The 23,481-nt window shown below is 40.2% G+C and overlaps 3 protein-coding genes across 3 annotated transcripts; 2 read left to right on the plus strand and 1 right to left on the minus strand.

The window, feature by feature from the left end:
* Positions 1-49: 49 nt before the first annotated feature.
* Positions 50-2,419, minus strand: znf593 (zinc finger protein 593). The gene is made up of 4 exons (XM_034563151.1): positions 1,733-2,419; positions 1,349-1,556; positions 626-688; positions 50-474 (listed from the first exon to the last, which is right to left on the minus strand). Exons 2-4 carry the CDS (start codon positions 1,546-1,548, stop codon positions 348-350), a joined length of 390 nt encoding a protein of 129 aa, XP_034419042.1. The 5' UTR covers positions 1,549-1,556; positions 1,733-2,419; the 3' UTR covers positions 50-347.
* rlf (RLF zinc finger) lies at positions 2,076-15,404 on the plus strand. Its single transcript, XM_034563150.1, has 9 exons — positions 2,076-2,119; positions 2,416-2,649; positions 4,807-4,961; positions 6,036-6,117; positions 6,596-6,731; positions 6,816-7,018; positions 8,619-8,755; positions 8,962-9,103; positions 9,934-15,404. Exons 1-9 carry the CDS (start codon positions 2,087-2,089, stop codon positions 14,521-14,523), a joined length of 5,712 nt encoding a protein of 1,903 aa, XP_034419041.1. The 5' UTR covers positions 2,076-2,086; the 3' UTR covers positions 14,524-15,404.
* An 889-nt stretch (positions 15,405-16,293) lies between these two features.
* Positions 16,294-21,924, plus strand: zmpste24 (zinc metallopeptidase, STE24 homolog). Its single transcript, XM_034525454.1, has 9 exons — positions 16,294-16,741; positions 17,756-17,902; positions 18,171-18,374; positions 18,926-19,078; positions 19,236-19,377; positions 19,526-19,701; positions 20,025-20,126; positions 20,238-20,381; positions 20,454-21,924. Exons 1-9 carry the CDS (start codon positions 16,634-16,636, stop codon positions 20,676-20,678), a joined length of 1,401 nt encoding a protein of 466 aa, XP_034381345.1. The 5' UTR covers positions 16,294-16,633; the 3' UTR covers positions 20,679-21,924.
* Positions 21,925-23,481: the final 1,557 nt, after the last annotated feature.

The raw sequence follows: 23,481 nt of genomic DNA on the forward strand, positions 1-23,481 counted from the left end.
CTTTCTTTCAGGTTATGAGCATGGTAGACAGGAGTCAGGTACACAAAAACTGAGGAAACAATGCTTTAATTAAACTTTGTAGTCCCATAAGAACGCATTCAATATCAGCTCTATGTTATAGTTCATTAGCATTCCACAAATACTCAATATTTAGATAGGAACATGTTGCATTACATTAACCAGATTAAGGTGAGCCTTTCCTGATTCTGTTGATAGACAGATGTCTAACAGCTGAAAAGTGTATCACAAAACAACATTTAACAATGCACTCAACACCTGTGACAGCAAGAGATAGTATAAGCATCATTCATTTTTTAATTGCATTGATCAGTTCAAGTAAGCAGCCCTCAGTCCATGTCCTCTTCCACGGTCTGTGTCTTCACTTCAACTTTTGGTGTAGGGATGTAGGAGCCCATCCCCGCTGCTCTATCGGCCTCTGCATGTGTGTAGGGCCCCTCTCTGAGCTGTTTCAACCTGGATGGAGAAAGACGAAGAGGGAATCTCTGAAGATTACAGGGATACTTGGCCACTGCAGTTATAGGGAACAGAAACGAAGCAAACCATTTTCCACACTAAAATGTGAGTGTATAATATAAGAATGCATGGGTGAAATATGGTGCCTTACCGTCTTTTGTGCACTTTAGTTTTGAAGTGCTCTTTCATGGACCTCAAATCCACAAAGTATCTCCTGCAAGACATGAAGTGACAGTGTTAAAAACTAACTCCAAAATATAGTTTTATCATAACTTAAATCAGGTATTTTTAATGAGTTAAAGATCTCTTTTGCAAAAGAGACAAATCACAACTAGTCACACAGAAACAAGATGAGTTGTTTTCAGGATTCGCAAGACATTCTGTCAGTTTCAGAATCAATACAGTCAATATCTGGGCTGCTTGGTATTCTGCTTAATAACACCAAAGATGAATTAATAATGTATGATGTATTGTTGTAGATTAAGCTAACGTGCAGTATCGAAGGTAGGTGAAATCAGCCCCCACCTTTACCAGCTGCAACATGTGATGCCTACACACTGAGTCAATAATTAACATATATTAACAATAATGTACATTATTTTCAAATGTGTCATTCTACAATAATGAGTACTTTCAATACAGTAAGACGATTTTGATGCTAATGCACTTTTATTTAGTAAGATTTGTAATGCAGCACTTTGTATATTGCCACTGTGATAATGCTACTTAAGTAAAATACTTCCGCCACCATTGGTCAGTGCAGCTCATCTACAATTTGTGATGAGACTTGAAGTAAAGGATCATGACCGACAACAAGAGTTATCCTCATTCAACCCGCTTTTAGGACAAACGGGTACAATTCATCTCAACTCACGCGCAGTGTAAACAGTAGTGTTGAGCACATCCCGTCACATCGATGTCCACCTCCTGGTGGAGCAGAGCGGCTGCTATCTCAGGCTTCATGTCTGCGTGGATCTGGTCCAGGTCTTTAGTCTTGTGTTTGTTCTTCCATGTCCTTGCAATGTGCTTCTTTGCGTCACTTTTGTGGTTTCCCGTTTGTCTGGACTTGCCCATAGTCAATCCTGGAGTAGAAACCCGTAAATCAGCCAATGTAGACGTTTTAAACACGGACACGGATTTCACGCCATCAAATCGGGTCTTGTGCAGTGAAATGTGTGTCCATCAGAAATTATCAGCTCAAGAAAACAAGCGATTTAGCAGATTTCCTTCTAAAAACACAAAGTTTAGCTTTTCTTACCTTTACCACGCGTGGCCGAGAGGAATGAATTGTACTTCCGGGTCAAGGGACGTACAAACAAAATACATTACTGTAGGGGGCGCTACACATCACTATGTAGTAAGGTAGTAAACAAAAAAGGAAACATGATGTCATGCTATAATCATGAAATATGAGTAGTAAACAAAGTTAATGGATAAATCAAACCACAAAATACATACATTAATATTTGCATAAGCCTATTCTTTATGTTTCTTTACTGAACTAACTCTCATTCATATTAAATTAAGTACATAGCACATATTGAGTGGGAACGCATTAAAATAGCAGGACTATTTTACAGTTACATCGTGCACAAGTTTGCCGAGCGCAAACATGTCGATGCTCCCTGACAAGTGGAGCTATCAGGTACATTTATGGTCAAGCTCATGATTTCCAGCGCTCTTCGTTTACTTTTCCAATGAAGGTGTAGTTATGGTTAGATTAAAATCTGTAACAGAAGTGTATATGGTTGTCGTTTATTAATAAACTATATGCTCCAGGATGAAACGTCATAATGTTTACACGAAATATATATATTTTTAAGGTGTATTCATTAACAGCAAATAATAGAAATAAACTTAATTTCTAATGTCTCCAAGTTGTCCCCATTTGCCATTATGTTCGTGTGAAGTTTAACCGACTTAATTTAAATATTCCGACAGCACTTGAAGGCGGCGTCAGACCGCACTGCTTACGCGCTGTGGCGGAGAGCGAAGATGGCGGAGAATAATGTCGAACCGGAGCACGAATGGAGTGACCGGGCCCTGGACACGGCCGACGACACTCTGGTGGCAATGGAAACCCTGCTGGCCACACTGAGAGCATTTGAAGACGTACTCAGGCAGCAGGAATTATGCACAGCGTCTTCCACGGAGTACTGCGACAACTTCTGCCAGGTAACGTACACACGTAGCTAGCAGCGGAGCGACTGTTAGCTCCCCGTTAGCTCACCAACGGTTGTCTTTTCCAGCTAATCTGTGACGGATGCTGGTCCATTAGCTAACTACCTGTTCAAGTTTAGGCTTGGTCTGTAATCGTGCAGTTACTGCGCTGTCTTTTTATTCGTATTCACGCATGCATATACTTTCACGCTTCGACACTGTAACTCATATATCATCGGGCTAATGGTAATGTGACGTTGTCAGCTGAGTAATGTGTTGCCTGTTGGCTGGTTTAAGTTTTTACGGTGAGCTCAGTGATGTAACGTTAACTCGCGCAGCTTGGTCTGATTTCAAAACACACTGTGATAAAGGGAAACCTCACGGTTGCTTGTATACACATGCCATTGCCACAGCTTGTGCATCATGCATGATTGCATTTGTGTGGGGCGGGGCGGCATGTTTATCCAAATTTACTCGCTAGTTGCGGCGTAATGTGGTAACGACTGCGAAAATGACATTTAAAGTAAGGTCATTTTCAGAAGTTGTTACAAATAATGTGCATGCTTTAACGTTAGCTTAAGTTGTCGTGTCAAATGCTGCGATGTCAAACGTTACAGTGTAATATTGTAGGTCTGACATTGTTTTTATGTTGATAACAATGGAGACTTTTTCATTCTCAATATTATTTAATCGTGACTAGTGTAAAAACAAATGTTATTACCGGTGATAATGGGGGAACTGCCTTCATGTTCACCTTCAGGTGGTAACGTTAGCTGCTTTATAAAACAAGCACTTTCATGTTCACTGCTAAATGCAATTGTACGTTTCTTCCAATAAAACTTGGTCAGCAGCCAAATTTGATAGTAGAGAATAGTTATTCATTAGCCAGGCCACTTACAGTTGTACTGTTCGGATGGAGCCTGTTGTTTTAAACGATACGTTCAGGTTTGTTTTAAGGTTGCCTAAAGTGATACTTGCATGTACACATATAACTACATGAAAGAGATCATTCTCTCTTGGTAATTTCGTGTGTGTGTGTGTAACATAAATACAATAGTGCTAATATGATGGAATACATTTTGAATGACAAATATAATCTGGTTGCTTTTATATGAAGGACATAGGTGGATATTTACAGTATATTAAGTACATACAGCATATTTATATCTGGCAGTGATATGCACACATTACAAAAACAGTGTATATTCAAACAAAGAAATGTCAAAAAATATAGTGTAATTTACATTGTATAGTCATACATTGGAGTAATGCTAGAAAGGAAATTCTACAAAAATAACTAGTTTAATGGACACATCTTATTGTATACTGACTTGGACAAATGCGTTTTTGGGGTTGATATTAAAGCAAGTTTGTGTTGTATTCATTTTCTGTTGAAGTCGGAAGTAGTCTGGACATAATTAGTACACTGACATGGGTCTCCAGGGTTGAGACCTTATTCTTGGCTCCCTTTGAGAGGGCACCATATTTTTAGACTAAAGGGAATTAATGTAGTGCCTCTGTAGACATAAGCAGCAACCAGCAAGGGTTCTGCTGTCTGGAAAACGGGACTTCTGGGATATAGATAGTGATCATTTAATGTGTGATGCGGCAGGCTACGAACATTACACTCCTTGTTCAAAGTAAAGTGTCAATAAGGGAACAGAACATTTTCTGTACTGCAATATCTTTTTTGTAACATATTTTAAAGTGTCATGTTAGTATAATTCAGAGAAATACATTTTTATGTTTGGATTTTATTGAACGAAGGAAGGTAATTAAGTTTGCAATCATTACACATTTCCGTAAGTAATTAAAGTGAAAAGATATAACTGTATGTGTCCCACCTTTTTAATGTGAGATTTTTAATTTTTAAGATTTTAACCTTTTTAATGTGAGATTTTTTTTGCATGTTTGTCAGTTTGTGCCAAGGTTCAGGTTTTTGGCATGCTGTACTATCTAGTCCCCTCAGGCCCAATCATGAGCATCTCACACCAAACAGGTGTCAGTTGGGATCATTCGGGTGTAGACTGGTATCTCCCTTAGGTGGGAAACCTCTGTTTATCTAGACAAATGACTTTCTCACCTGGTCTCTGCTGTTCACTGAGTAATTTACTTTGACATAACTGTTTTTCTTTGTTGTTCACATTTTGTGACATTTGTGTGTGTTTGTAGGCACTGATGCACTATGCTGGGAGCAGGAACTCCATGGAGCATGGTCTGCCTCTTCTGGAGGTCTACTGTCTGTCCATAAACTGTTTTGCTGCGGCCCGATCTCACCTCACTGCAGAGTCGGACAGAGTCGCCCTTGTTTTGAAGAGACTAGCTTTGTGAGTACTGAAAAATAGAACCAAGCCAACACAAGCTTACAATTCTTAGTTTGCCTAATGTATTATTAATTCAGGCATTTGCTTTATACATTTCACTTATCTATACTTTGATGATTCAGTTCTTCACTCGGACATCAGTATAGTATACAGTATAGTATGAGACACCCTTCATATAGCGGACTGGATGAATGTGCAGATTGCTGGGTTGTCATTTGTCTTTTCGACCCATTTTCGGGGCAGCTGGTTCAGGTTTCTTATAAACTACCCACCAAATCAAGATTCTGAATAGATAATATAGAAATGTATGATTTAAAAAAAAAAAAACCTGGGTGTATTACAGGTCATGTAATACGTTGTTTCGTCTCAAAGCTATAATACAGTAATAATTACAATTCTATTAATACAGTAATAATTACAAAAGCATGCACAGGCTGACAGTGGTGATGGATGCATACATTTAATTTATATAGCGCTTTTTGTAGACGCTCAGACGCTTAACAAAACATTTTAAAAATCATCCTAAAAGCTATACAATAAAAACAAATGAATAAAAAATAACATCACACAGCACACAAACTCACAGCAGTGAAAGCAAATGACAGCATAAACCCATTACGTATGTAATCTCTGAAAGAAATGACTGATTGTCTACTGATACGGTCATCTAGAGATTCATTATGTATATTGGTTCATCGCCACGCCCGCATTGCTGCGGGCTACCCTACCTCCGTATGCAAATGTTTTAGTGTTTTAAGCTGAATACAAAGTCTTACACAAAGACTCTACTGGTGACAGCTGTGAAAAGTATGTGATTCAACCCAAAAAACATGTCGTCACTCTTCATTCCTTTTTTCAAACAATCCTCATTTCATGTATGGATATGTAACGTTAACTCAGAGCCTGAGAATACTTTGTTGTACCACCTGACATTTTGGAACTATCACAGACTAGTTATTACAATTTCCAGACTTCATGGATGCAGTTTTTTTTCTTTTTTCATGGGTTAGGAATAAAACTTTCCATAAGTATCCTAATTAATATACATCTATTTAATCTTGTTGTCATTTCTTGTAGGAGCTGTTTTGAACTACTTCTGTCGGTGCCTGAGAATGAAATCCCGTATGAAGCCTGGGTTCAGTTCCACCACTCTGTTCAGGTACAGGACCTTATTTCAAAACACTGTTTGCTGATGGGTTACAGACCTTTCCTCGAGAAAAATGAGGTGGTGTATAGAAAAAGGCCATTCTGTTTCGTGCCTCAGCAAATGTTATCAAAAGCCTTCCGATAGCTGGTGCAGACTGCAGTGTTTAAGTTCTGTTTGCCCCTTGTTGAGGACCGTGAAGCCGTGTAATATTTGAATGTGATGACAAAACACACAAAGAAATGACTGACAACCCATAAAGCGGTAGCTTTAGATAGTCCTGAGTAACAAACTATTAAAACTGCAATTTGATTCTGACAATTTGTAAAACTAATCATCTCTTGCATGGTAGTAGTGGAAGTGTGTACCACAATGTCGGAGAAAATGGCCTTTATTTATTCGATTTTCTGAGTTATTCGTTTAATTTTCAGGAACTGAACAAATTGTTTTTTTAAATTGTATTTAGATATAAAAAGGCATGTGTCTCCTGCAGATTGCCCATGATACCTTGCTACAGTATGGTAGCACAGACCTCCAAGCTTTACTCCAGATCACAGGAGAGGGAGGAGCGTGGAGCAACCCTGTCCTTACATCTCTCCTCACCGGCCAGCCCACCAATCTAGAAGAAGGTTGGAATATAATTAACTTTTCTAGGTCATTTTATTTGTAAATGGTAGTTTGCTAATCAAATCTTCTTTGCATTCTGTCACTAGTTGATGCATACATCAGCTTGGAGGGCGAGGGCTTTATGGAGATGCGCGTGAAGCACCTGGAGAAGATGGGGGAAGTAGCCAAGGCAGTGGTGCTGGCCAAAGCGTGCACTGAATGCAGCGTCATCTCCAACCAAGCTACCTTTCGTCAAACATTTGCCTCTCTGCTTTGTCACCTGCTGCCCAATGAAGAGGCCATCGTGGAGGTAGTGCACCACTTTGTGTTTGTGAACAAGGAGAGAAATACTTGGACTAGACTTTAAGTTATTGCCATGATGCTCTTTTAGCATAGTCATACAGTTGAGCCTCATTTGGTCAGTTTTGACTACTGTGATTAAATGTTGCATAATGGCGATGTTTCAGACAGGCGAGACAAATCTAGCCACATATTAAGTTGGCTGTAAGACCTATGACCTAGATGTTGCAATCAAGATTGAATGAGAGGTCTAAACAGTTTAAAGTAATAGTTAAATGGTTGAAATGTCCAGCTTCCGGTCAACATGCATGAAGAGACATGTGTTGAGGGCGGATGTGTTGAGGGTGTCACAGGAGGCTGTCAGACTCTGGCAGAGCCCAGATGAAGCACCATCTATTGTTAGAAGTCGGACACACAAACATCCACAGGATAATTCTCTCCCTACTGGTAATATAAAATAAATGTGGTAATATTTGCAAGTCAAATCTTTTAAATATAAATATAAAAAGCTGTCTATTTATATAGTGCACCGTCTCCAAAAATAGAGCCCCAAATTCACATGCAGATGGAGACTTAAGAGGACTTTAGATTGAGGAACAGACTCGTTGTGGCATTTTTTTTGTCTTTCCAGCACAGCTTTTCTGATTATAAGGAAAATGAGTTGGCATTGATCTGTCTGTGCCATTTTAATTGTGTTTGTTTGAACAAAAGATACTTGTGTAGCAGTAGTCCTCCTTAAACTCACCATATAAGTCCTCCATAAACTCATTGTTTGGCCTTGACGTCTGTCTCCACTCCACATTTCTCGGTATGCTGTCAGTTAAAAAACCTTGTTGGTTCAGTCATATATTATCATTCTTTTAGAGCTGTTAAAGGATCACATGTCCCATCGTAGGTCAACCCCGTATTCCAACCTTTCCTTTATTTTGATACATATAATGGACCAATATATTGAATTATTAAGAGTTAAATACAATATAAAAGCTTAAATATTGTATTTGTGTATTGATCTTAATACCTCACCACATGGTTTTTTGTGTTGGCTTTACCATATGCTTGTTTATAGAGTTGTAATTTTGGGAATCATTAACATACACAAAATATAAGACGTTGATTCTTGTTTGAATATTGCCCTTTCTACTTAACATTATAAAGAATCCTATATAACATTGGGAAATCAGGTGGCTGTCATCTGGACTCTATTTTGCCACATTACCATGACAAATTGCTAATCCAATTGTGTTGATTTGCATAATGTGCTTTTTTGATTTGTGTTTTAATATAATCATTGAAAGTAATTTATGTGGCATTTAAAGTTATGCCTAAATAAATGTAACTGATGGTGAAAACACAGAATTTTGTAATGACATTGACAAAGCAATCTATACCTCATCCACTTCAACGTCAGCTTCAGCTCGAGTACCAATCCGGCATATCACAATGGTGCATCCCTAATTTACATTTATAATTTCTCACTGGGTATAGAGGAATTGATTATACCCAGTATTATACATGTGATTTCCAAACTTTAATTTAGATAATGCATACAGGGTGTGTTATCTGTCATGTTGTTTTTTAAGCTGTCATTATTGTGTTTACTCCTTGAACAGATATCCAGACTCGACTGTAAGGATGTACTGGAGATCACGTGTAGTTTGGAGACAGAGGGGGAGGAGAACACCGCCTTCATCTTGTGTACAACTTTCCTGACACAGCAGCTACAGAAGCAGAGCCTTTACTGCTCCTGGTGAGTAGTCCCTGCTCGGGGCCAAGAGATTGGGTGGACTGCATGTGAAGTACATTATGTATTTATGGCTGCGGTCAAATGAAAGGTGCCTGAACAAATAATTTGTTTCTTTGTTATTGTTGTGGTCATCAGAAAGACAATCGAATGAGGCTATAGTTTTAAGAATAAGGACATTTGAAAATAACTTAATTTTTTTCTATCCAAAGGGAGTTGACTCTGTTGTGGAGTAAGCTTCAGAAGAGGATCGACCCCTCATCGATGTCTCTTCTGGAACGATGCCTTCAGCTAGGTGCCATTGCCAAAACCGTCCACCATTTACTTTGTTTGGTCCGCGTCATTCAGACAGGGGTGAGCCCAACATCCATACTGTCCATTTTTAATACTAGTTTGAGTTGGTGCATTGGTCCTATAAGGTTCCCTTTTCACCAGTTAGGCAGTGTTTCCACTAGGTTGTCACGGTCAGTTCACTCTGTTCGGTTATTTTTCCGTTTCCATTCTCAAACATTGCAAATGGTACAAATGGAACAACTCCATTTTTGGTATCAACTTAATTGAGGTTCCAAGTGAGCTGATCAGAGAGAATTGTCTCCCGGGATAGATGACATACTGCACAAACCCGCCATTTTAAATTGCTACGCTTTCCTCAATAGCGACTGCAATTTTCACTTGACCAATTTTCAAAAGTGGCACCAAAACTACACCAGACACAATATGTATGCTATGCTGTACAACTGACAAAGTGAAGACGTTCCTCTGTGAGATGATCAACTGAGAATCAACAGCTACACTGAAGGGGTACAATCTCCAATGGAAACACAGTATAGAGAAAAGGACCTGGTACCAAAAGTGGGCCATACAGAGCCGAACCATGCAGTAGAAACACAGCAGTAGATATAGATACTAAGGAGCCTCATGAACTAAACAGAGGAACTAAAAGTTGCTATTCAGCACTTCTGGATTGTTTTTACACAAACCAGAAAAAACCAGAACAATTTGGCAAATCAGTCTGATACCAAATTTGTATTCATCATGTATTTGACCTATGCAGAACATGCACAGGTCTGTACATATCTTTTAGCTATGAATTGCTATGACATTTTAGACTTTCAGAATGTGATTTAATGTTAAACGGTGTGTGATTTATTTCATTTTTTAATGTTACATCACTTTATTTTCAGACGGCGGAAATAGGGATACCTGCCTCAGTAGAACTTTGTGTCAAAGCCCTGCAACTTCCAAAGCAGGATGACTCAGACTCGAGGATCTCTGTCTGTAAGACCATGTCCTGCCTACTTCCAGGGGATCTTGAAGTATTGCGTGCCTGCCTACTCACAGAGTTCCTGCTCGGGCCCAGCCAGGACGTCTTTGGGTCCCTTCGGGAGCTTTACTTACGCCCAGACCAAAAGTACGACCAGGAAAATGAGGTGATACCCAACTCACTGCGCTGCGAGCTGCTATTAGCACTGAAAGCATACTGGCCTTTTGACCCTGAATTCTGGGACTGGAAAACTCTCAAGTATCACTGCATCGCCCTTTTAGGGTTGATGCCGGAGTCCGAAGAAGAAGAAGAAGAAGAGGTGGTTGTAGACAAAAGGGAGATGGGTAAACATGAGCCATATGGAATCACGGTGAAAGTAGAATCAGAGCATCAAAAGAGAATAGATGGAAGTGTTGATGGTCCTGGGCAGTCTTCTGACTTGGCAGACATCTCAGGCGAAACGGAAACAAAGAAACACAGGTTCTGTTGTCAGATTTGTAAGAGGTTGGTCACTGACACCCAACTCATTCACCACTCCAAAAGACATGAAAAGGACAACAACCACCCCTGCCCTCTGTGTTTGGAAAAGTTTAAGAGCAGAAGGGATCTTGTTCCTCATCTGAAAGACCATGTGCAGAGTGTAAAGCATCTTAACAAAAATAACATAAAGATAGAGGATGGGCAGAGACTGGTGGATGAGGATGATATTGAACCAGGTGAGATCACCATTGACCCTTCCTTAATGCAGTATTACAAATCCACACATGATCCAGATGTGCTGCACCACATCGTGCAACAAGCCAAGACGGTGAAGGAGACGGATGTGGACAACGACGAGCATGTAACATTCGAATACATTGACCAACACTTCAGTGTGCAGAACCGGGATGAGTATCCGTGCCCAGGAACCGGGTGCACTCGGACTTTTAAACATTCCAAGTACTTATATGTCCATTTAAAGTCCGAGCACAAAGGTGATGACGGTGTTAAATATTTTCATCAGGTGAGAGACAAGCGGGAGAAGTGCGTTTTTTGTAGACGCCATTTTGCTTCTGCATACCATCACCGCAAACATCGAAGAGTTCACTATGGTGATCGGCCTTACATGTGTGTGGTTATGGATTGTGGCGCTCAGTTTGGTACTTCCAATGAACTTGTCACACACAAACAGACCCATGGCTATCACCTAAACTACCAGTGTGACCTCAAAGATTGTTACGTCACGTTCTCCGACCTGGGACAAATCTATCACCATGAAGCACAGCATTTCAGAGATGCCGCGTTTACCTGCTCTAGCACTGACTGCAGTAAATACTATTTATCCAAAAAAGAATTCATGAAGCATTTATCCACACATAACATCACCTTCTCTGAAGAAGACTTTGAGGCTCAGAGAAAGGCAAAGCGGAAACTTCTAAGGACGGTTTGTGAGGCAACAATACGCCCTAAGTCAGTTGATACAAAAGAGACTGTAAATGGAGAAGTCCTAAGTTCTTCTGCAGTAAGTTGTGCCTCCACTTCGCAAGCATCTGATAGCAAGGAGCCCAAAGCCACAATGACCTTGGTTGCGGTGTGTTTTGATGGAAGTAAGTTCACCTGTGGTTTTGAGAAGTGTGGCATGACTTTCTCCAGAGCCAGAGATGTCCAGAGGCATTTTAAATGTGCCCACCCAGAACACCTTAAACTGGAGAACAAAGAGCACAAACATGACAAAGAGCGGGGATCAAAGTCCAAAGGGATAAAGACTGAAACTGAGCCAGACAGTAAGGAGAAGGGAAAAGAGGAGTACTCCACTCCAGTTCAACCCATGGAGGATGACGAAGAAAGAAAACAAGCCACTCATCCCAAAAACAACGAAACAAACTCTTTAAGCCTTCAAACTGAAAATGATACTCTGAGTGAAATTCTCGTTGGGTTCGGTAAACTGGACCTGAATTCTTCATCACCTCACAGTGTGAAAAGTGAGGTCCCTGAGACTACTACATCCCACATATCTCTTCATCATGCAATCATGGCAAAGCCTCCTGTTGTGTTGATTCAGAAGAAGCCCTTTCCTCAGGAAAAGGTTAAAGTCAAAACTGAGCAAGCAACAGAAGCTGATGAAGAAGGCAGTGTTGACTCATTAGCCACTGCTAAGCCATTTATCTGTCAGATCAAAGGTTGCATCTTTAGGACTGCTCAGAGTTACAGCTTACGCCGACACTATAACACCAAACATGGCCGCACTGTAGACCAGGCCATAAAGTTGACTTCTTTGAAAACAACATCTTTTAAGCCTTATGTGTGCCAGCTTTGTTCCAGGAGTCACAGACAGAAACATTTGTTGAGGTCTCACTATATTCAGATACACAACCTGAGTGAGACTTTGGTGGACAAAATAAGCTGTGCATCTATACGGTGTGAGGGAAAAGACCCTAAACAACAGACATCTCAGCTCTTGACGAACCATGGGAAAAAAGTATGGAAGAAAGAGTTGCAATGCCAACAGGAGAAAAAAAATTCAACTGTGGTAAACGAAAATGGACAAAACATTGACAATCATTCTCAGTCTGAAGAGGAAGGAGAGGATGAAGTAGAGGGAAAAGAGAAAGACGACGATCAGAAGGGAGAAAGTGAGGATACGACCAAACAACAGGTCAGAACGACAAGACGTCTGGTAGCCAAAAGTAATCTCTGCTATATATTGGATAAATTCAGTAAACCCTTTCATTGTGTAGCGAAAAACTGTGATGCTGCTTTTTCCACCCAGGGAGGCCTGGTACGCCACCTACAATTGATACATCATTACAATCGCTCTCAGCTCTTGTTGGAAAAAGATTTTGATGCGCATCACAGTCCAGAAGTCAGAAAAGAGCCTGCCAAGAAAAGGCCTTTACCAAACTTTGATGAACCTCAGCCCCAATACAAGTGTCACTTTGCCAACTGCACCGCTTCCTACCACCTTAAGAGCAGCCTAGTGCGTCACACTCGTGATACACACTCTCAGCCACCAGAGCTAATAAGATGCAATTTTGAAGGATGTACAAGGGTGTTCAGCCATAATGATGCACTTAAAAAGCATACACTTTATAGTCACTGTGAGTATTACGATTCACTGGTGGTCCGTCTGCAGAGCACTCACAAAAAGTCAATTACTGGATGCCAAAAGAAGCTTATTGTCGCACCACAGAGTCCTCAGAAAGAAGAACCCAGTTCAACCGCGCAGGCTGAGGGATCAAGTCCAAAGCCCGAAGTGACCCCACAGTCAGAGGAAATGGGAGAGGAAGTGGCTGTAGAGAAAGTGTCGGGAGAAAATAAAAGCGAGAGAAGAAATCCCTGCAGCCGCTATGCCGTCAGATCTCATGAAGAAGCACTACAGATGTGCCAGGATCGCTGTATGAGCGTGGCCTACCCATGCATGGTCCAGGACTGTGATTCTGTTGTTGTGTACTTGAAGAGCTTGCACCGTCACTACCTGAGAGTTCACCGCATGCGTCGGGAAGAGCTTTCTAAGAATATAGCGGAACTGGTTTTTAATGCTGAGCAGCTGAAGGAATTGATTCAGAGGAAGTCGACCGTGCCAACAGTCACAGAAGCGTGTTCCCCCAATGGAGTTCGCAAAATGGAGTATCAGGCAGAGCCAGAAAACACAGGGGGGCTGCCTGCGCCCATGAGCTTACACGCCATCAAGACAGAAACACGGGAGGAGGCTAATCATGATTTACTGGGGTTCCCAGAGGAGGAGCAGGAGCCACCACCTGTTGAGAGAAATGGCGTCCTTGTTGGTGCAGATGAGGTGCTTTACGGAGAGCCGAGCACCGGTGGGCAACCTGAAGACACGGCTGCAGCAACACAGAACAGTCAGAAACCGGAGGAGAGATTAAGCTTGGATAAAATCAAACCTCTTCTTCGTCCCCTCACTGTTGACCTCTCTCCACAGTGCTCGCTGCGCTTTACTGCCGAGGAGGGCTTCCAAGGCATGTCGAGCATCAAGGATGGTGGAAAAATGTCGAACGGTTCAGTACTGTTGCCGACTCTTGTTCGCCAGCCATTAAAACGGAAAAACGAGTTGTCTGAACCGCCTTCAAACTTGAAAGACACTCAGCCTCATAGCCCTCCTCCACACCCTTTTGACATTGTCGCCTACAAGCCTACTGGCTTTGAGTCCTCATTCCTGAGGTTCATCCAAGAGACGAGCCCAAAAGACAAAAATGCCGTTTCTGGGAAACGGCGAGACTCTTTCAGACGTAGTTGTTCTGTTAAGGAGAACAACCAGCTGGGAATCTCTCTCACCCGCAGCAGGCGCACTCATGCCCTGCTGCTGAAGCCCCACGCTATGACTAGAGACTTCACATCAATCCAAAACTTGAAATCCATCTTGGACAAAGCCCTGGCTGGGTGTGGGGACCTGGCTATTAAGCAGCTTCAGTACCTCAGACCTGTAGTGGTCCTGGGGAGACCAGTGTGCAGCACCAGCCTGCCTGACCTCTTCCCATCAGACACCAACAGCAAAATGCTTCTTGGAAGTTAATTTAACATAGCTATGACAAATGACTTTGTATTTTTACAATCTGCACCAGTATTTTTCTTTCTCCCAAAATATTAGGATTGGCTGCTTTTTAAGTTGCCAAACTGAATAATTATAGAAATGATATTAGCAGTAAGATCAAAAACAAGCTTAAACAGTGCACATTGGATCCAAGTGGATTGTTGTTGTTGTTCTTTTTTTTACATCTGTTATTAGAAAGCGTTCAGATAACACCTGTTATGTGTTAGTATGGTGAGTATGTATATATTGTAGTTATGCAAGATGATGTACAGATTTTCAGATTGTTAGAAATGGTCAGTAGTGTATTGCAAGGCCTTCTCAGTTGTGTGAAAATGTGACTTAAAAAAACATTTCCTTACTGAAAAAATACAAGAGGAATATGTTTGATTATTTTTCACTTCGGTTTCTATTAAATCAGTGTTGGGATGCAGTGGACATGCATCCAACACTTTTTAAAGAAATAAATGTGGAAACGAAGCCTTTTTCTTTCTGAAGTGTGTAAGTGACTTGTTTTTTATATGCAAAGTCACTGAAATGGCATCGTAGGAGCTGTTCGCTAAGTTGAAAATACACTTAACTAATTTAAAATCATCTGTGTTGTGTCTGTTATTCCACTGCTTGTAATATAGTATTTACTATTAATGGTACGCAATAAGGTGCTGTTATCAGAAATTTAGTGGACCTGCGTGTGTGAGACAAATGTGTTTAATTAAAGTTTCACATATAAATTCTGCAATATTGCAGCATGGGAATATTGTAGACAGTGGGAGATTGTTTTTACATGTTTCTTTTAAAATACTACACGCATTTAAGGTGGGGCTCCTTACAGGTTATTTTCTTTTGAATAAAACTTCTGTCTTTTGTATTATTGTTTTCTTGCGGCGGTAATAATAGTCTTCACTGACCTTTTTTTTAAAGATGGAGGCCTTAAACAGTAAACTAATTCTCAAAACACCAACCACATTGTTCAGCAAGGCCGAGATCCTCCTTGTGGCACTGGCACTGCAGTGCAAATTATAGTAAAAAGGATGATTTATTTTCATTATTTTAGCCTATTGTTGTAAATGACTATAAAAGTAAGAGTATAGTTAGTTTATTTGTTTTAAAACCAGCGAAATCATACATAAATAAAATGAATGAGAAACAAGTACGAGGTTCCTCGAAGGATGTATACAGAGAAGGGGGGCTCAGATTAATCAACTAAAATCATAAATATGATGTACGGCAGCTGACCTGTCGTAACAACAATGGGTGTTCCCAGGAAATGTGGCTCCACCCACTCAGCTTGGTAGCGTCTTGTTTTTTTGTTTTTATTTCTTTATTCAACAATTGTAGATGTACAATTTCATAAAGTGCCAATTAGAAACGGCTTAATTCATTTAAATAAATGTAAACTAACAAGCCAGGGGTGACGAACGAGTGTCGCTGTCCTGACACCTCTCCATATGTGTGTTCGGTGGCTCACTCTTAAGTGAAGTTTAGCAACTGAAAAGTATAAGTGCATTGCGAGTAGATCTAACGTTACTCGTTTACACTTCCCTTGTTTCATTTATTCGACAAGACTCTTTGGTTTTTGACCGTTTAGCAATGATAACGTCTTTAAACGTTTTAGTTAAAACCGAACGTAAAAGTTAACCATGTATCAAACAAAAATGAATAAAAGCGTCAGCTAAATGACATGTAATGTAATGTAACACTCGTGGTTAACCTACAAATGTGTAACTACAATTAAATCAGTGGCGGAACTAAAGTTATCGTCGTCGTTTCCCGGGGGTAGAATTTGTTGCCACACCTCGCCGTCAGATTCGCATCTCGCATGAATGGAATGATATTAGCTGTAAAAGCCTTAGGAATGAAAACTGGCTGTATGGATCTCGCAGTTTGCATTATTAGTCGGTATCTGTAGATTTAACGTGGAAACAGTGTTTCCTTTATTCAACTTCAACGTGTTGTCTGTCTGTTTGTGTGGAGAGTGGAAGATAAATAGCTGCTAGCCTAAAACTACCAGTCAGGCTAGGTGACGTTAACACCACGGTTAGCGCGCGAGCTAGTCAGCCCTGCTCCAACAACATAGACCAAAAACAGAGCAAAGATGGTTGAAGGTATATTGGACCTGCCGGTGGAGAAGCAGATCTTTTATGCCGTTTTGGGATTTTCGTGGACGGTGTATCTATGGGAAGCATACCTTTCTTACAGACAGGTAAGTTCATCGTTTGACAGCATCCGGCTCAAAGTTCTTTTGAGGGGATAAGAGACTAAATCTAATTAATTTAATACAGAAGCTAACGTTAGGTAACTAAAACTGTGATTACTTTGATGTGTTTGCATATTTAAAGGTAATATAAGTTAATACAACATTATTTGTTTAACCTAGTTATTGCACAGCCTTTATATAGCATGTTTACTCACAAACCTGTGTAAATATACTGTGTGTATATACTTTTATGATCATTATAATTTCAAGGTTACGAATGGTCAGCAGTGTTTTGAAATGTCTTTTCACTCTGTGAAACTATGACAATTAATTCAATTTCCGCCTTACAAAGTTCTCTTTGGTAATCTCATTTTATATTTAATAACTGTAGAAGGATGTTTTGCAGGCATGTATTTTGACATGTTTCTAATACAATACATGTTGAGACTGATACAAAGCCCTCTACTTTCTCAATCTTATAATTTAAGTTTTTAAAAATTGCATTTTTTTTCTGATTTGGGTGTATTTCCCCAAGAAATAGGATATTGTTGTAGAACATGATGCAGGCTGACTCTAAAGTGTAAATGCGTGTGTTACCAATTACTTTTTACTTGACAACATGAACATTGGAACAGGACAAGTACAGTTTGATGAAGTCATTGTTTTATTTTTTTAAGCAATACTTATTTGTAGTTTTGCTTAATTAAGTGTATTTTCCTAAGTAATTTCCGATGGTAATAAATGAAACAATAAATTAACCCATCAAATAAACTAGTTGATAAATTAGGATTACAAATATTTTTTTCAAGATACACAAATAGATTAAATATGTGCTTTCTGGATCATAAACCTGGAGAAAATCAAGGAAGATTAAGAAAATTGGATATTCATTTTATTTTAAGATGTTACGGTCATTGTACAGTTTTCTCAATGTCCCATATGTCTGAAATCTGTATCTTGAGCAAAGAGTATAAATCAACTCATGTGTAACATTGGTGCTGATCTCTTCCCCCTTCACAGAGGAGGACATACAGATCAACAACTCAAGTGCCACAGGAACTCTGGAAGATCATGGATTCCGAAACATTTGAGAAGTCGCGTCTGTATCAGCTGGATAAAAGCAACTTCAGCTTTTGGTCTGGACTCTATTCTGAGACCGAGGGGACGGTAAGACAACTAGTAATTTAAAAGCCATCAATCACTTGACTTGTACTTTCACAATCAGTAGTTACTGAGGATGTGTTGATATAAGTCAGCTGTGAGTGTCAAAAAGTTTGTGTAACTTATGTCACTTCAAATGGACATAGAATGGGACAGACTACTCAGATTGTTTACGTGAAAGGGATATTGTTTAGGTCACCATGTATATCCAGTTGAACAATTTTCATTATTTATGTGAATGTAATGGGCTTATGCTATCCTCAAAACTTTTCAGTTGATCCTGCTCCTGGGTGGAATCCCATTTATGTGGGATGTTGCTGGTTCTGTGATGATTCGCATAGGATTGGGTTCAGAGTACGAGATCACCCAGTCGCTCGTGTTTCTGACGCTTGCCACCCTGTTCAGTGCCTTCACTGGACTTCCCTGGAGTGTGTACAACACATTTGTCATAGAGGAGAAGCATGGCTTTAACCAGCAGGTACACTGACAGACTGCACAGCACACATGCTCTGTAGGCCTGAAATTGGCTGTTAAATGTTTGTAGTTTCCTTCCTCGGGGAGAACAGCAGCTGTCATCTGCGTGCATGCATGATTGCTATAATGTATTGTAACCAACATGGATCCAACATGTTTTTTAGATGTGTCACACTAGCATCCTCTTATGAGCTCCAAAGCTGCAATGGAGGTTGTGTTTTAACTGTATTTTGGCAAAACAATGACAATTGGAAACATGAAAAGCATGCAGATGGCCAGCAAAGATTAAATAATGCAACAGGACCTCATTCACCATCTTTCACTGTAAAATCATCTCACCATTATAATAGATTGTAACTAATATGAATTTAAACAAACCACAGCAGCTTTCTCTTGGAACTAAACTAAACACTCTTTTACAGCCACATCTGACGTCCAGTGTGGTTATTTGATACTTAAAATATCACCAGTTTATGACAGGCATTCAAATGCACACACATATTTTTATATTCTCCACCATTGCCTTTCTAAATGAATGTTTTCTACTCCTCTCAGACGTTGGGGTTCTTCCTCAAGGATACTGTAAAGAAGTTTATTGTGACCCAGTGTATCCTGCTGCCTGTCACCTCGCTGCTCCTCTACATCATCAAGATAGGTGGAGACTACTTTTTCATCTACGCCTGGCTCTTCACCCTGGCTGTTTCTCTGGTAGGTGCTCTGTGCAACGAGTGTTCTTCTGTTAAACAATTAGATAACTTGTTGAAAAGGCATCTTTGCGTGATAAAGGATAACGGTAATTGCACATTGGCTGGTTGTTTGGTACTAAAAACGCGCCAACGTCTGTCTTCTTCTCCTGTGTTCTCAGGTGCTTGTCACAATCTATGCTGACTACATTGCTCCTCTCTTCGACAAGTTTGCTCCTTTGCCAGAAGGAGAGCTGAAGACAGACATTGAGGATATGGCCAAGAGTATAAGCTTCCCCCTTACTAAGGTGTATGTGGTTGAAGGTAAATAAGACTACATAGCTGTGAAATCATCAATGTTTCATGTTTTTTTGTTTTTTTTAACAACTCATATTTATTTTTAAATATTTCTGCAGGTTGATTGTAGATATACCACTCTTAACTTGTCTTGAACGTTTTGTTCTATATCCAGGTTCTAAGCGTTCGTCGCACAGCAACGCATACTTCTATGGGTTCTTTAAGAACAAACGCATTGTACTCTTTGACACTCTGCTGGAAGACTACTCGCCTCTCAACAAGTCTGGGGAGCCACAGCCCGAGCAGCCAGAGAGAGAGGATACATCCAATGAATCAAAAGCCAAGCCCAAGGTTACATGCCCATTAACTTTATTCAGATCTTATTGCACTCATACAAACCAGTATTTTTTATATAGTATTTTTTGTAAAACAGCACGCAAAGTAATCAACATGGATTGTCTCTTTGGACTTCTCCATCTACTAATCGCCTCATAGTTTCTGCTTTTTCTGTCAAATGTGCACACTAAGGAATGTATTTTATCAATCCACTACATTTACCATCAATACTGAATCAACAGCACATATGACTATTAATGTTCAATCGGCCTGTGACCTGGCAGTCATCTGATTGTTTGTGTAATTCAAAAGTGGTTCCCTTACATTTACTTTTACAGAACAAGAAGGGATGCAACAACTCGGAGATCCTTGCTGTCCTGGGTCATGAGCTTGGCCACTGGAAGCTTGGCCACATGGTCAAGAATATCGTCATCAGTCAGGTGACACATTTTTTCCCCTCAATGTCGGCATCAAAATTATAAGTTGGCCCAATTACACATGATCAAACTCAGACATTTTAGATGCTGATAACGCTTATTCTGTTTCTGCAGATGAATTCCTTCTTGTGCTTCTCCCTGTTTGCTGTTCTGATTGGACGCAAGGAGCTGTTTGTAGCTTTTGGCTTCAATGGCAGCCAACCCACATTAATAGGCTTGATGATTATCTTCCAGTTCATCTTCTCCCCGTACAATGAGGTGAGAATGGGATTGATAAACATAGTTTCCGTCCATTTTTGAGCATATATAATTTTTATTTTTTCTTTGCAGCTCCTGTCCTTCTGCCTGACAGTCCTGAGTCGCAGGTTTGAGTTCCAGGCAGATGCTTTTGCCCGCAGCATGGGCAAAGCCTCCGAGCTCTGCTCTGCCCTCATCAAGCTCAACAAAGACAACCTGGGCTTCCCCGTGGCTGACTGGTTGTTCTCCATGTGGCACTATTCCCACCCTCCCCTCCTGGAGCGCCTCAGAGCACTGGGCAGCATCAAGCAGGACTGACGGGGCTGGAAGGGGGAGGGCCGACTGCTGCCTCCTCCAAAGGGCCTCCGCACACCGCTCCTGGCCCTGTGATGCACCCTGGCCTTTTTCTACCTATCTGACCACTCACACACTCTTGTTTTAGTCATTTCTTTACTTGCCTTACTTTCTGTTTTGTTCCCTTTTTGAAAATTTGTTTTAAACAAAACCAAAACATATCAGCACAAGCCAGCCTAAACAATATCTTAAGCCTGAACTTAAGTCTGCACTCTTTCTACAGAGACACCTAATATGCACTTGCTGAGAGCAATACATTAGGGCAATGTGTGTTTAGCAAGAACTATTGTTGCAGCACAGGTCACATTTAGCAGATTGACCTGAAGGTTTAGTTTCTGATATTATTCTATTTCTGTACAATTTATTTACACTTCCTTTTTTTTAGAATAAAAAAAAAAAAGACTTTCATTTAAAAACCTGAAATTTAACATATATAATTGTGTTTCTGTTGTGATGTGAACAAGACATCCAACTGTGAGACTCATCAGTTTTTTTTTAAGCTTATAACGTGGTTAATCCTACAGCATTCTGAGTTTTTATTTATTGCGGATTTGAAAAACAAAAAGACATGATGGAAACAAACACTCAAGCCGATGCTTTTTGAAAATACACAGGGCAGAATTGGATTTGTCTCAAGTGCAACTGTTGCTTCTTTAAAAGTATCTCCAGGCAAGCTCAAGAGTAAAAACGTCAATCTAGTCATCAACTCAAATTCTCAATTTTGAAAAGGATCTATGTAGATGCTTAGTCATGGTGAAAAAATGTGAGTGCCTCTGTTTTTGTTCAGACGATGGACGCATTATGAACAGAGCAGTGCAGAATATTTCATTTGAATTTAGTTTAGACATCATTTTTTTTACATGCACTGCAGGGAACTTGTTTTATTTTTTCTAAAGCATATGTTTGCTGACAAGGTTCCAACCATACCTGTACATATGTAACTTAAATGAGTTTGAGTAATGGCGTATGATGTGAATTGTGAAAACTGTTGACTGTGGTTTGAAATTTTAAGTTGATGCTGTGTTTCTTAGTTTCCTCTCTTGGTTTCTGGCCAGAGTGAGCCCAGAGTTACCTGGCGAGCAAAGTATTGACAGGGGACTTGGGGAAGAGGGTCCGCAAGGTTCCTTTCACCACATGAGCCAGTGTTTGGTTTGTTCAGCGAGGGGGCTGCATTCTATCTTTAGTGCGTTGAATAAAATCCTTCAAAGCATTCCTTATTTTTTTTAATAGTTGTGAAAAATTTAAAGTAAACGTGTTTCTAAACATGACGGAGCATGGCTACATCCTTTAGGTCTTTCCACAACAGTTTTTAGTAATGGACCTACTGAGTTTTCATGAGTTTTCAGTTTAATGCCAGCAATAATCATGTGTCAGTCTCTTTTTAATGAATGCACTACTTGTGGACAGAAATGTAGTAGGGCTTAGGATCCATTTAGCACTAGGCCTGTGAACTGGCTTTCTTAATATTTAACTTGCAACATATGCTTAAAATAAACAAAAAAATCCAAGGTTTTTCTTTTTCTTTTAGGATTTATCTTTTGTCCCTACAACTTTATTTGAAAATTAAATAACAAAAAAATATAGAAGCCGGGAAAAAGTCATGAGGAACTTAATGAAGAAATAAAAAGTCATTATTATTATTTAAATTTGAATGTGGAAAAAAGGAAGAATGTATTGTTGACTTACAGGAACAAAGTATCCATGTTTGATGATTAGATAAGATAAGATAATCCTTTATTAGTCCTGCAGTGGGGAAAGCAAAGGGGTAAAGTGCACACAAGACATAGTAAGATCAAATGTAACAATAGGCAGTAAACAATCTACGGTAACAATAATATATACACAGGCAGAATAAATGTCTATTTCCACAGTGTATTGATATTAATATAGCACAGATGTAAGTGTTTTGTGGTCTACTGGGAGCTCAGCTGGTTGTGCAGCCTGACAGCAGCAGGAAGGATGGACCTACGGTACCTCTCCTTCACACACCAGGGGTGAAGCAGCCGGTGGCTGAAGGAGCTGTACAGAGCTGCCAGTGTCCTGCATGGGGTGGGAGGTGTTGTTCATCCTGTCACCCGCCATCTCCACCGTATCCAGTGGACACCTCAGCACACTGATGGCCTCCTTTACTGGTTTGTTTAGTCTCTTCCTGTCGAGATGCTGCTGTTCCAGAAGACCACTCCATAAAAGATGGCTGATGCCACCACAGAGTCAACGAAGGTCTTCAGGAGTGCTCCCTGCACTCCAAAAGACCTCAGTCTCCTGAGCAGAAAGAGTCTCCTCTGACTCTTTTTACAGGGTGCATGTGTGTGGTCAGACCAGTCCAGTTTATTGTTCAAGTGAACACACATGTACTTTTTACAATTCCCTGGATGTTGTTTTAACAGTTGATGTGGAGGCGGTTCCGCTGGCACCATCCTATATGAAGTCCTGCTGGTTAACTTCCTTGTCGTCGGCGGAAATGAGCCCGACGATTGCAGAGTCATCAGATTCATCAGTTCAATGGTTTTACGATATTGATCGCTTCAATCAAACAGAAGAATTGCAGATCTGTTTATGGTAATATTTGGTAAAAATCGACATGTTAATAAAAAATTTTTTTTAAAACACCAGAAATTAACGTGATGACAGCAGCTGCGTAGAGAACGTGCGAAATCACGCAGAAACTTTTGAGACCATACCATTTCGAAAAAGGGACACGGTGTCTTTCCTCCCCCTATATTCAACTAATTGTTACTTATATTTAAAATCAAATTTGGTTGCGTAG

Source organism: Cyclopterus lumpus, chromosome 22 (assembly GCF_009769545.1).
Source record: "Cyclopterus lumpus isolate fCycLum1 chromosome 22, fCycLum1.pri, whole genome shotgun sequence".
In the NCBI taxonomy this organism is placed as follows: domain Eukaryota; kingdom Metazoa; phylum Chordata; class Actinopteri; order Perciformes; family Cyclopteridae; genus Cyclopterus; species Cyclopterus lumpus.

Coding starts and splice junctions, on each gene's coding strand:
- znf593 (XM_034563151.1), bottom strand. CDS start 1,548: ATGGGCAAGTCCAGACAAACGGGAAACCACAAAAGTGACGCAAAGAAG. Junction 689..1,348: donor CACTACTGTTTACACTGCGC/GTGAGTTGAGAT, acceptor CATGTCTTGCAG/GAGATACTTTGTGGATTTGA. Junction 475..625: donor ACTAAAGTGCACAAAAGACG/GTAAGGCACCAT, acceptor TTCTCCATCCAG/GTTGAAACAGCTCAGAGAGG.
- rlf (XM_034563150.1), top strand. CDS start 2,087: ATGTCGATGCTCCCTGACAAGTGGAGCTATCAG. Junction 4,962..6,035: donor GTTTTGAAGAGACTAGCTTT/GTGAGTACTGAA, acceptor CATTTCTTGTAG/GAGCTGTTTTGAACTACTTC. Junction 6,732..6,815: donor GCCCACCAATCTAGAAGAAG/GTTGGAATATAA, acceptor TTCTGTCACTAG/TTGATGCATACATCAGCTTG.
- zmpste24 (XM_034525454.1), top strand. CDS start 16,634: ATGGTTGAAGGTATATTGGACCTGCCGGTGGAGAAGCAGATCTTTTAT. Junction 17,903..18,170: donor ATTCTGAGACCGAGGGGACG/GTAAGACAACTA, acceptor AAAACTTTTCAG/TTGATCCTGCTCCTGGGTGG. Junction 19,079..19,235: donor TCACCCTGGCTGTTTCTCTG/GTAGGTGCTCTG, acceptor CTGTGTTCTCAG/GTGCTTGTCACAATCTATGC.